The 13,625-nt window shown below is 47.7% G+C and overlaps 2 protein-coding genes across 2 annotated transcripts; one reads left to right on the plus strand and one right to left on the minus strand.

The window, feature by feature from the left end:
• Window positions 1–655: 655 nt before the first annotated feature.
• EMC4 (ER membrane protein complex subunit 4) lies at window positions 656–4,738 on the minus strand. The gene is made up of 6 exons (XM_081168849.1): window positions 4,591–4,738; window positions 3,008–3,099; window positions 2,764–2,878; window positions 2,439–2,592; window positions 1,288–1,448; window positions 656–949 (listed from the first exon to the last, which is right to left on the minus strand). The coding sequence occupies exons 2-6, from the start codon at window positions 3,091–3,093 to the stop codon at window positions 914–916; spliced, it is 552 nt and encodes a 183-aa protein (XP_081024975.1). The 5' UTR covers window positions 3,094–3,099; window positions 4,591–4,738; the 3' UTR covers window positions 656–913.
• A 219-nt stretch (window positions 4,739–4,957) lies between these two features.
• SDR39U1 (short chain dehydrogenase/reductase family 39U member 1) lies at window positions 4,958–10,728 on the plus strand. The gene is made up of 6 exons (XM_081168848.1): window positions 4,958–5,104; window positions 7,467–7,573; window positions 8,137–8,219; window positions 8,543–8,664; window positions 9,386–9,529; window positions 10,171–10,728. Exons 1-6 carry the CDS (start codon window positions 5,089–5,091, stop codon window positions 10,584–10,586), a joined length of 888 nt encoding a protein of 295 aa, XP_081024974.1. The 5' UTR covers window positions 4,958–5,088; the 3' UTR covers window positions 10,587–10,728.
• The last annotated feature ends 2,897 nt before the right edge of the window (window positions 10,729–13,625 follow it).

A 13,625-nucleotide genomic window follows, 5' to 3' on the forward strand; every position in this document is an offset into this window, starting at 1 on the left:
CAATATTGCTGTCAGGTTAGGGACCCTTTCTGCACAGGCCTCTACATGCATAGCTTTCTCCAGAAGCTGGAACTATGCACAATTGGCAGGCAGAGGTGGGGTGCTCAAAGGCATGGTTTTTCTACATACTTTTACTTTTCATCTGACTAATATTTGAAGGGCCCCCCTGTGTGCTGTGTATGAAACAATAGTGTCTTATTGTGAATATTTTCAAGGCACTTAAGCGTCACCTCTCACCCCCAGTGCCTCATGCCCTTTTCCAGATTATTATTGGAATCTTAAGAGTCAGGTACCGTATTTACTTGAATGTAATATGCCATCAAATCTAATGCTCACCCTCATTTTCACGACATAATTTGGCAAAAAAGGTGCGCATTACATTCATGTAAATACAGTATGTGGAACAGAGGAAGTAGCCTTCCGTATTACCAGCTCATCTAGCTCTGTACTAGCTACTGTCCTTGGCTCTCCAGCACTAGAGTTCACCTGGCACCTGCTCTTTTCCTAAATGGAGAGTGTAAGGACCTGAATGTGTGCCATCACAAAGTATGATCAATACATGTGCACGTTATCTAACATGAAAATGAATGCTGAATTTATCAGCATGTATCAGCGTCCTGTTCCCATTTTCAAGAAAGCTGTGTAAACATTAAAACACATGTGCATAACACTTTTATTCTGCTTTCACCACAACAGGGAACGTGAAAAGAGCATGTCAGGATAAGCCTTCTGCTCCTCCCTTGGCAGAGAATATCAGTCTTTCACATTCTGTCTGCATCTTCATCTGCAATTCCACATAGCACCACCACGTAACTAGGACCCAGCAGTCTTATTAGGAGCGATGGCAGATGAGTATTCTACAGTAGCAATCCAGGGATCTAAAGCAGCAGTTGGCTTCTGGAACTGGGTTGGGTCATAACACTAGACCCCCACCCGTGAATTCCATGCGCTGGCCATAAAAAAAGGAAGTGTTGTCAATAAACCTGAGCAAGCATCATCATAGCTTCACTGTCCTTAAAATAAGGCCCCCAAGCACTGGGACAAAGTAAGACAATGTTAAAAATCCTACCATCACTGCTTTAGTTTTAAGCACAGCGATTTTGTAGCAATAAGAATCCATAAGGGAATGAAGTGCTGTTCCATGGACATTGGTACAAAACATCCCCATCCCCCAGCCTTTTAGAGTACACCATGGACACTTAGAACATGTCAACTGAGTGGGGAGGGAGAAGATCACCTCCATTCATAAACACGTATTCTTCAAAATGTCAGACCCTCCATACTCACCTCGGGTGGCTCAATAAAAGCTAGCCAATCGGAGGCGTGAGTCGGCAGCAGCCCCATTGACTGGCATTTGTAAACCGCCAATGCCAACCCTAAAAGGTTGCCAATTAGGTATACCAGGCCCTGCAGGAACTTCTGGCTTGAACTCTCAAGTAATTTGAAGGCTGTGGGGACAGCAGAAAATAAGTCAGAGGCAGACCACAAACATGCAGCATAGGCCCAGCTTGCTGGCCTGTTTTCACTTCTGAATATTTAGTCAAACAAGGTACAGTACTAACTACAACAGAGTTAACATCTGTTAGCATGTTAGAAAACTATCCACACAGAGACAGAAAAGATACCTAGCCATGAATTTCTACCCTAGAGGGTTTAACCGTTCAGTCGCATGACAATGGATGAACCCAGTTAAGCATTTCCTACTGTTGAGGAAAGTTAGTGAGCAGAAGGTTCATCAAGCATTAGGTATTTATACTGAAGAATCCACTTCTGAACACCCACACTTCAGATGAAACGCTGTATATGAATTCTCCAGGCCTATGTATAGCATTTTAAAACAGACTACACGGTGCATAGTATTCTCCACTGGGGCTAGATGATTGCTTAACTTCAATAATAGATTTGCAAGAACCCCTGAGATCTGCACCTTTTACCTGGTATGTCCAAACCACCACTACAAATCTGTACATCTGTACATTTTTGTATTACTTTCTCCTAATTACTTGTTATCCTCTAGAGGTTTGCAGGGCCATATACTGTACATAAATTCCTACCACATTTATTCTTGCAGCAACCCTGTGCATCTCTAGCTGATAAATTCACGCACACATACCTCATTCACACAATTGTTCCTGGATGACCATTTGGGGATCGTATGAAAAAATGGGAATAACCATTGCTTGCACCAAACCACCACACCTTGCCCCTTACGTCTAGCTATGCATGTGCAAGAACCCTCCCTCACAGGAGGAATCCTTCAATTCCTCATGTACACTGATGCAATCCAAACGGGGCAGTTTTACCATCCCTTCTGTTGGTGTGTACAGGACTATTCTGTATTTTCCTCAAATTCCCCGAATGCAGTCTTTTCAACTGGGATTACAGACAAATCCCATGAGGCAAGAAATGAAGAAAGCTTGGGATAAAAACACACTTACTGGCAGAGATGGACATGAGTGCTTGGATGGGCCTCCAGGCCATCATACAGACCATCATAGTGGGGAATATGGAGATTGTGTTGCCTGCCATGTACATGATAAATAAGTTCATAGGGATTTGCTTCAGGGGGCCCAGAGCAATATCCCAGCAGCGCTGAAAAGGTGGAAGAGAAAAGAAAGTAGAATCAAAGAGCAAACTTTATTCACGTTCACCTGGCCTTCTTCAAAATTCACATGAAGAGGGTATCTGGCTCCAGTGTTCTGCTCAGCACAGAAAACCAAGAGATGCAGTGGCCAGCCCCCCCCCCCCCAATTATTGCACTACCTTTTCTACTAGGATGCGATCCGTTTCCTGGACGCTTGTGTCTGGCACCTGCTTGTCTGAGTAACCGATGGGATAGAGGGTGTCTCCCTGGCCACTGCTCCGATCACTCCGGCCTCTGGCAAGAGAAAGGGATGGGTCACATCTGAGCTAAATTCAGATACCTGCCAGAGACAGAGCTACCCCTGGAATCAAGCTAACTGCTTACACCGGGAGACGATATAGAGACCTCCAGTTCAGTACATACCTGCTCCCACTGCCTGGACCACTCAACTCAATGGCCCATTTGAAACGCCGTCCGCGGTTGGTAACTAGCCCCCCAGGAGTGCTCATCGCTGCCTAAGGGATAAAAGAAGGCGTAGACAGGCATTAAAAGAGAACCTCAACCAGAGGTTGAAGACCTAAGCAGCTTGACCCTTCCACATACTTCCAGTGACTCCCAGGAAATCACAAGCTTCTCCAATGCACCCTGCCTCCTTCCCATCTCCAGCTCTGATAAAACAATCATTTCTCAAGTTAGGGGCTAACACTGAAATGGAACCCAAGAGAACCCTGGGTTTGTAGATCATGTCAGCTAAAGATTCCCGGAGTGGTTTAGGATGAATTGCAAGGTCTCAGCCTCAATTCCTTATCTCCAAAACAACGTGAAGTGCATCATATAGAATGCAGGATGAAATGTCAACAGCAGCCTAAGACACTCCTCTCTGTCCCAATCCCACACAGCTTGCACACCCTGATAAAACTATCCATTTCACTTGTGTAATAGTATTTCTGATCATCTAACAAATCCACCTTCACACTTCCCTGCTTCTCGTTTACCTATTTCTCTGTATCCTCAAATCAACTTGCCCCTCACAATCCACATAGGAATCTTACCAAATAGCCCTTTAAACGGATAAATGTCCCCAATCTCCCACCTACTGACCTGATAAAACATTCAGTCTGCTCTCCCAAACTACAGTCTCTGAGCTGTCATGGGGCCTCCCATGACACCTTTGAAGCAGCCCCATTCTCAGCTTCCCTAACAGTTATGAAAGTCTGATCCTATTCCTTTCTCAGGGTTGTCAGTACCATTAGGCAGAAGTAACTTATTGTGAGTATCGTGACAGCCCATTGTTGTTGATATCTGCTGTACTATTATATGCAATGATCATTGGGGATGTGACATGCAGGCTCTGCTTACAGATTTATGATGATGATTATGATGAATTATTATTTTTTTACTGATTGCAGCAAAACATCTTAGGCAGCCTGGCTCTCCTTTCAATCCAACTCATGCATCCCATGACTGCATTCTTTTCTCCTTCTCTTCCCTTGACCCACAGACCCTATCGAAGGCTTGGGGAGAGGACACTTTCTGCCATCAAGCTTTCCTAAGCCACCGCTGCTACGTATTCCAAATAACGTTCTTGCTGGGTTGATCACGTATCAGCTTTTGCTCACTGTCAAGCCTGCTTGGAGGCCTGGTGTCAGGTCTAAAGGCAGGGTGCTCCAAGCACGAAGAAGAGTTCATTTTCAGCATATAATCGGCATTACATGCAGCACATTGAGGTTTGGACTGAGGTGAGGGAGAATCAAAGTAATAATGCGCATTGTCTCATCCTCCCAGAATAATAATAATAATTATTATTAATTTGAGGGAGAGAAAAAGATAAAGGAACGATGTAATATCTGGACTCGTTGCTGTTGTCACTAAGAGGGGAACTGCAGCTTCAGGCGAAGGAGCCAGTGGGGAGGGACAAAGATACCACCCCCTCCAAATCAGAATCGTCCTTCCCTGCAACAAAACCGGCTGGGCCCTCGGAACAGCCCCTGAATAGGATCGCCTACCTTTGACGTCCTCGCTGCCTCTTCGGAAACGCTCTCGCCCCGCGGCCACTATGGCCCCGGCCGCTTCCTGTTCCTGTTTCCGGTGACGTCACCAAGAATGGAAACCATGGCAACCCATGGTCACCTCGCCCTTTAGGAGAGAAAACGATTCTCCAATAGTAAAAATAATTTGCTTTGCGTGTGCGTGCGTGTTTATAATACGCTTCGCCCCCCCCCCGATATAGAGAAAAGGAAAAGGTCGCTAGACACACAAGCCCTTTTTCACGCTTCCGGGTCGACATTAACCCGCTTCTCTCGCGTTCCGCGGATGGCACCATAGAGGTGCCGAAGAGCAGAGCGGCACCATTTGGCTACCTTTCGTAAGCGAGCCTTTGCCGGAAGTCCGGGCTGCTCGTTTGTCTAGCCGCTTGCCTCCCCTCCATCTCTATGGTCTTGATTGATCCGTGGGCTTGTTGAGCGTCTTTCCCCGCTGCGCGCGCGCAGCTAGCTTCTTCAGCTATGAGAGTCTTAGTGGGTGAGTTAGGAAGGGGCCTGGGCGGGGAGGGGAGCGTGGGTGGGGGTGGTCCAGAAGACCTTGTTACTGTTACTGTTGCTGTTATATGATTATGATTATGCAAAAGAGGTTTGACTAGCTTTTGTTGCAAAGGAAACCGGGAGTTGGGTTGCTGTTTGGAGGTTGTGATTTGCAGCCAGCTTTGAGTTGCTGGCAAGCAGAGTCCAGGGGCATGAACACCACCAAACGGGACCCAGTGGAGAGCGTGTCCTTCCTCCAGGCGAGCAGACCCCTGAGCAGAATCTGTGGGTTACGTGCCCATTATCTCAGGATGTTGCTGGCTCTCCTTCCTGGTTGGTTTTTATGCAGAAGTTGGGTGGCCATCTGCCATGGATGCTTTAGCTGAGATTCCTGCATTGCAGGCGGTTGGACTAAATTCAGCGGTCAGCAAACTTTTTCAGCAGGGGGCCGGTCCACTGTCCCTCAGACCTTGTGGGGGACCAGACTATATTTTTTGGGGGGGGGGGTATGAACGAATTCCTATGCCCCACAAATAACACAGAGATGCATTTTAAATAAAAGGACACATTCTACTCATGTAAAAACACGCTGATTCCTGGACCGTCAGCAGGCTGGGTATAGAAGGTAGTTGGGCCGGATCCAGCCCCTGGGCCTTAGTTTGCCTAGCTATGGACTAAATGGCCCTTCCAGTTCTACAGTTCTATGATCTGGCTGCTCAATTTATTGTTATACTTTTTCCAAAGAGCTCAAGGTGGTGGACATGGTCCTCTTCCTCACAGCAACTTTGCAAAATAGGTTAGTCCAAAAGACAACTTCTGGCCCATGGACACCCTGGCTGAGTGGAGATCTGAACCCACAGCCCCATGCCCAGAGTTCTTGACGATTTCACCAAAGCCGTGTCACCTAAATAAAGGGCAAGTGTCTTTACCTGGCAAGTGAGGAACAATAGCGTCTTCCACCTGCCCTGCAATGCTTGTTTTAGAGACTACCACCTTTTCTACCCAGCTTCTGAAGGAATGAAAGGGACACAATTACCGGTACCTTTCTTCTTAACTTATTATTTATGTATTAAATTTGTTAGTCGGCCAAAGGGATTTACAGTGAAGGAAACAAGCAGACAACACCCTCCACACCAGCCCCATACAATAGATACATTAAAACCAAGAGGAAAAAGAAACACATCTCACCCACTTCAAAAAGGTCACAATTAGTTAAAGTCCAAAGCTTGGTTATAGAAGAAGGGGTTTTTTGGGTTCTGGTCAGCCTGAAACAGACACATTGCATGGGGTATGTGCAGACATGTTGGACTAGGTCAGTGTTTCCCAACATTTTTTGGGCAAAGGCACACTTGTTTGATGAAAAAAATCTCGAGGCACACCACCATTACAGCCCCGTGACGTCAGCGCGCAGCGTCATGCCGGGAGGGACGCACGAAAGTGTAAGTTTCAATTTTTTTCCCTCCCCCTTGCCGGGGAACCTCCAAGCTTTGGGGGTGGGGGGGGGAGGAGGCAGCAAAGCGAGGCAGGAAGGAGAGCGCGGCTTGGCTGGGTGAGCTTTGGCAGGGGCAGGGAATGAGAGCCGCGAGGCGGGCGCTGCGGACGGAGGCGCTGCCTGCCGAGCTCGCAGGCAGCCAGGCAGGCAGACGGCGAGAGCCCCGCGCTGGGCGGCCTCTCCTCGCCACCGCCGCCCCGCCTCTCGCCGCCCGACTCGCCCGCCTCCCTCCAGGCAACATCTCGCGGCACACTAGTGTGCCGCGGAACAGTGGTTGGGAAACACTGGACTAGGTGACCCTTGGGTCCCTTCCAACTCTATGATTCTGCAGTAAAATATCTCCATTGCCCACCTGGCTATTGGTGTGCCTCAGGTTCTCAGTGATGTTAAGCATCACTCACACAGCTAGTACATTCATCTGTAATCTTATGCAGACATATAAAGATGGAGGAAGTCCTGTAGAACATTCCCTTTATGCTTCATCAGAGGCATCCCCACACTATTTCACAAGCTGTTACTTTTTAGAGTAGGAGGTACTCTGTACCTGCATAGGACTGTGCCACAGAATTTGTATATTTGTTTGTTTGTTTGTTTGTTTTAACTCCTAAGCACCTCTACTCAGCAGCAGCTCCTATTAAATTCAGCGGGACTTACTCTTTGGTAAATGGGGTTGGGATTACAGCCTTACTCAGTTTGAAAGGTAAAGCCTCTTGATTATTTGGGAGGGGGTAATTTTTGTGTGTCACCCACCACCTTTCCTCTGATTGCCTGGTGAGCTGTCCCATTATCTCTCTGTATATAGCCATTACTTACAAAAATAAAATCCTTTATATAAAAAAAATGCAATTACATTTTTTCATATTGAAATTAGGTGGTGGGACTGGATTTGTTGGCAGAGCCTTAACCCAGTTGCTGAGGAGCCGAGGGCATGATGTCACCTTGATTTCCCGCCATCCTGGAAAAGGGCGGACTACCTGGGTATGTGATGAGGGCTTATTTTAAGCATGTGCAGAATTTCCACAATTCCCTGGCCCTGCTGCTGTGATTTTAACCAGGGGGTGGCTAACCCTTTTCAGCTCCGAGGGCCACACCACCACATTCCAACTCCTCCAGGGGCCAAATGCTGGCACACTGGACGTGACCAAAAAGGCACAAATTACACAGCCAAATTACAAGTGGCCTCCAGAACAGGCTTCAGAGAGGCGGTAGGAGGGGAGCCACAATTAGCTATTTGTTGTTCTTTTAACTTAAGTGTGGGTACCTCAGGCCAGAAGCCACAATGTGGCCCTCTGAGGTTCTCTGTTAGGCCCTTGGGTTTCTCCCAAGGCCACATTCTATCCCAGACAGACATATGCTAGGTAGCTATAAAGTATTGGGGCCAGTAGAACAAACAGAAAAGACAGTTTCACTCTTACCCCTGGATGCCGAGTTGCATATCGGTAGAGAGAACCAATCAGGAGTGGGATGGGCAAATTTGAGTGGCAGGGGAGGCGCTTGTAGCTAGAGAGACTAATGCTGCATATTCCTCCTCCTCCTCCTAGGATGAAGTTTCCCGCTTGGGGCTGCCTCCTTGTGAAGGTGTGGTCAACCTAGCTGGAGAAAATGTCCTTAACCCCCTCCGTAGGTAGGTCCCTGGACGAGATCACTCAGGGTGATTAATACGACTTTGCAGCTGACCCTGTTACCTGTATTCCTAGCTGTAGAATCAAAGCTGAGCCGAGGGGAAGGAACAAGCGGTTGATAGGACAGGCCCAAGGGACAGTTGCCGGAGGTCTGGTGGACAGAATCAATTCCACCTGATCGGTGGAGGGTGGAAGGGATTGCTCCCGCTCAGGGTGGTCCAGACTGTGGGCCGCACGTGGAACAAGAACTTAGCAAGCTGCTCTGAGACATGTGTAAAAGCCATTATGTATAGAGATATAAGGGTAGTTTCTTCCAATGCTGCAGGTGGAATGAGTCCTTCCGCCAGGAAGTGGTTGCCAGTCGGATAGAGACCACAAATACTTTGGCGAAAGCCATTGCAGGAGCTGAGTGCCCACCTTCTGCCTGGATCCTTGTCACCGGCGTAGGTATTTACTTCCATGCTAGCTAAAACTGTAGCTTCGCTATCCACTTGGTGGTTGCTGGTAGCGAAATAACTGTGGGGGCAGAGCGCATCCCTTCAATCTTGGGAGCTTGTGAACATACAGTGTCCTATGACTCCACAAGCAATTTTACAAATATGAAAAGAAAATGGTATGCCAACACCTAGGAGTCTGAGGAAGGATGCCGGCTGCAGCCTGTTTTAATGTTAGGGATGCTATGGAATGCCCACAAACATTCTGTGTGCTCAGGTGAATGTGTCAACAGTAGAATGACCGACTGAGAAGTATGTAAGGGGGTGAAGAATAACTCCTCACAGGACCTGGGGACAAGGAGGGGTGGTGTGCTGTTGGCAGTGGGGGGAACACATACGCAGGGAAGCTGGGAGGTCCCACGAGGGCAGGAAATCCAGAACTGGCTAAAGGCAGAGTGGGCTTACCAAGGATTTAAAGTGATTTTTAGAAGGGCTTAAGCGAAGGATGTGTCAGAGAGATAGAAGCCTAAGAGAAAGACATGAAACTGGGAAAGAAATAAAAGGAAACAAAAGGGCCCTTCAGGATTGTCACTTCCGAAGTTAAAAGCAGTTGGGGAATTTAGGAAGCCTTAATACAGGTTTCTTGTGACATAATTATTCAGGGTTGGCTGGTTAGGTAAAATACGGGCATAAGGTAAGTCACACCATTGGTAAAAGGTGTGTCCCAACCCCAGGTTACTACAGACCCAGCCCCACCACTGAATACACAGAAGAGAGTCCTGGCGGAGACTTTGATTTCTTTTCTCGCCTGGTGACCCGTTGGGAGGCAGCAGCGAAAATCCCCGGTGACGCCACACGCCAGGTGGTAGTGAGATCTGGTAAGTTGGGGGGGTAAGGGCCGTCAATGGAGAGAAGGGCATCTTTGGAGACATGGGGTCAGCTTGGATGTGGCGTGTGAAAGCCCAGAGACATGAGAGGCCGAGGGTGAGATCAAAGCTCTCACAGCCTCAGCGTCTGTGTGTCCGACTCTTGAGGCTGATATTCCTTCATACAATGTGGGTGAGAGTAGCAGGCGCTTACAGGCTCCTGTGCCCCAATTCAACTGTCAGAACTCTGGTCTGAAGGCACGATTTGCAGCGATCCCACTGAAGCCACAGGCTTGAGACCACATGGGAACTCCACCAAAACCACCATTCCCCTTTCCCAGATTCTATTAAGGATGTGCCACGAATGATTGTACAATCGAGGCAGATGGGAAGGGTAAGCATCCTGTTCTTCTTGCTGAATCAGCCATCTGGCTCCGATAGGGCCAGCACGCTTTTCCTTTTCGCTCACTGTGTGATTTAACTTCCAGACCTGTGTAAAGCCAAGCCCAGGAGATGCTTCTGTATAAGCTTGTACAAGCTATAACCCTGTGCAACTCACCTGCATGGCTTCCCTATAAGTGTTTGCCTTTTGCCAGTAAGCTTGCACTCCCTGAGCAATAATTTTTATTTGTTCTCCGTCTCTTTGCCTCCAGGTGTGGTGCTGGGCAGAGAGGGCGGGGCTGTTGCCCAGATGTTGTGGCCCTTTCGCCTCGGCCTGGGAGGCCCCATCGCTTCTGGCCGCCAGCCTTTTCCCTGGATCCATGTGGCCGATTTGGTAGGCATCCTGGCCCATGCGCTAGAGCGGGAGGACGTCCGGGGTATCCTGAATGGTGTCGCACCATCCGCCGTTACCACCACCAATGGGGACTTCGCCCGGGCTATGGGGTCGGCCCTCCAGCGGCCTGCCTTCTTGCCTCTGCCAAGCTTTGCTGTGTCAGCCATCTTTGGCCCTGAGCGGAGTGTCATGCTGCTTGAAGGACAGCGCGTGGTACCCAAACAGACTCTGGAGAGCAACTACCGCTTTGCGTTCCCTGATCTTCCCTCTGCCCTCCAGAATATTTTAACCTGACCCAGGGAAAAGTGCGTCTAGTAATAGTACCATATTTTTCGCTCCATAAGATGCACTTTTTTCTTCCTAAAAAGTAAGGGGGAGTGTCTGTACGTTTTATGGAGCGAATGCGTGTTCCCTGGAGCCAAATTGCCCAGGGGCAAAAAGCCTGAAAGTGGGTGTTGAAACAAAGCTTCTGATTGTTTGCCGATCGGGGAGAGAGATAAGGGACACTAGAGATAAAGGAGGCTGCCTAGGAGGGGGGAGGTAAAGGCAGGAAACTTGCAAAGGGGGGAAACAGGAAGACTAAAGCAATAAGGAGAGAAATTAGAAGAAAAAGAGGAGCAGAAAACTGCTCCAGCTAAGGAAAAGACACTACACTAAGGCAAACAAGAGGGAAGGGAGTGTTGAAAGGAAACAGCTGATCGGTGGGATCAGAAGAGAAGGGATACTAGCAGAGGCTGCCTGGGAGGGGGGAGGTAAAAGCCCATGGATCCTCAGTATTTTTACATTGGGTCAACCCAAATTCGCCATCAGATCACATAGCATGTCCATGGCTACAGCCTGCACCCAAAAAATCATGCACCCACTGTTTCATGGGGCCACAGTGGCGCAAAAATGTGGCTACAAAGCACGGATCCACATGGATCCTCAGGAGTTTTGCATTGGGTCACCCGAAATTCACCATCAGATCACATGTCTGTGGCCACAGCATGAACCACAAAAATCATACATCCACTGTTTCGTTCAGAATAATTTTTTTTCTTGTTTTCCTCCTCTTAAAAACTAGGCACATCTTATGGTCAGGTGCGTCTTATGGAGCGAAAAATACGGTAATTCCTTGGTAGATAAAATCTGCTGGTTTCCTCCCACCCCGCTGCTTTATTAAGTTTCGGTTCTGTTAGTTTTTGCTGACAACGCACACAGGAAAAAGAAGCTCGTGGGCACCTTAAATATGGATTGTTGCAGACGCTTCTGTTAAGTCATTAAGGTTCCCCCAGATCTGTGCATGTGTGTGTGCACATTGTAATAAGCCGTTCAGAGGCTTTTAGGTGCCTGTCTCCTTTGGCAAGAGGAGGTTCAAATGACAGAAGGCACAGCCACTTACTCAGGGGGTGTGTGCGAACATGCACAAATATAAAATTTGTTTTCTTTTGTAAGAATAAAAGCTGCTGATAGTTGAAATAGCATTGTGAAAAGAGGATTTGTTTGCACCGTTGTTTGTTCTTTGGTGGAAAGTCTGTCACACTTTCTGCCTAATGTTGAGTCAGACAGTTGGTCCATCTTGCTCTGGACTGTTTACATTGAACAGCCTTCCAAGATTTCAGAAATGGAGCATTTCCTAACCTTACCTGGAGCGGCCAGGTATTGAACCTGGGAACTTTTGCAAACAAAGCAGAAGTTAAACCACTCGGCTGTGACCTAACTGATGATCCTGCCTGGGACCCAATCCACAGTCATGTCTTGGTCTGCCATCTTGATTCAGAATGATGCCTGGCATTCAAACAGGGATGATGACTGGTGCCCCCACCCCAGTAACCCTTGGGCCCAGTTTTGTGAGACTCTCTAGAGAGGTGGCCGAACCTGTGTCAAAAAATGGATAAAGTCCTGCCAAGCCACATTTCAGTTTGCCATCTTGATTCAAAATGGCACCTGCACCCAGACGTCAATGTACAGCTTCCCACCCCACCCTCACCTCAGGAACCCTTGTGCCACATTTTGCAGTGGTGTCTCAAGAGGCAGCCAAATCTGTGACAAAAAAATAGACAAAGCTACATCAAAGCGATGTTTGTCTGCCATCTTGATTCAAAATGGTGTCCAAATGACAATGAAATCTGCCCCATGTTGGGAACTCCCTTGCCAAATTTGGCGAAGATACCTTGAGATGTGACTGAACCAACGCCAAAAGAAAAAAACAGGTAAAGTCACACCAAACTAACATTTTGGTCCTCCATCTTGATTCAAAATGGTGGTCACTGTCCAAACATTGATGAAGAGCACTACCTCCATCTTGGAAACTCTTGTGCTAAATATGATGACGATATCTCAAGAGGTGCCCAAACACAGAGAACAGACAGACAGACGCACCATTCTCCAAAATATATATACGTAATAGATGACCATGAAACAACCATGAAACTCACTGGGTTGCCTGGGCCAGTCACACACTCTCAACCAGACTTGCCTCCATAACTTTTTTGTGAGGATGAAAATGGGGAGGAAGAGAAAGGGATTTAAGCACAATGCAATAAACAAAGCAACACAGGCCTGTTAAACCAGTGTTTCCTAACCTTGGGCCTCTAGCCGTTTTTGGACTACAACTCCCATCATCCCTAGCTAGCAAGTCCAGCAGTCGGGAATGATGGGACTTATAGTCCATAAACTGCTGGAGACCCAAGGTTTAGGAAAGATTGTGTTAAATAACTGTAGGTTGCCCACTGCTTATCCACGTGGCTTCATTCCCAAGAACAAAGGCAGGCAGCCAGCATGAGGAATTTCAGCTCATGCTAAGGTGCAAAGGCAGGATCAGGCTAATGGCCCATTTTAGCATCCTGTGGGACATCTGCAAGCAGGACCCACGTGCCAGAGCAGTTTCCAGCAGTTTCCTTTTATTCGGAGGCATCAGTGACATTTGTATAAAACAGGTCTCCCTGCCTCTCTCCAGGCAGCTCACGACAAGATCAAAATAAAACAAATCAAAACCAATAAATCTATAATAGTTCCATATCAGGAGGTACGGGAGATAGCCGCCCACAAAACTCACCGCAAAAATTGGTGACAGCTTTTTCAAACTCTTCCCCGCACAGTTTGATACGTTCTCCTGGTACGCGATAGGCAACCACCACGAGGCAGAGAGAGAGCAACCCGGCTGTCAAAACCTTTTTCATGGTTTAGAAAGAGCGGTCCTCAAATCAGAGTGTTTGCAGGAAAGTGAGCAACTAACCCATAATATGGAGTTGCACTTTCTCCCCACCTATTATATATATAGGACATCCACTCATTTTGTAGCCTTATGAGGCTTTGCCCTCGGGTGGGAAAAATATTGCGCCCGGGAAAGGG

This window comes from Podarcis bocagei, assembly GCF_964188305.1.
Source record: "Podarcis bocagei genome assembly, chromosome: 13".
In the NCBI taxonomy this organism is placed as follows: domain Eukaryota; kingdom Metazoa; phylum Chordata; class Lepidosauria; order Squamata; family Lacertidae; genus Podarcis; species Podarcis bocagei.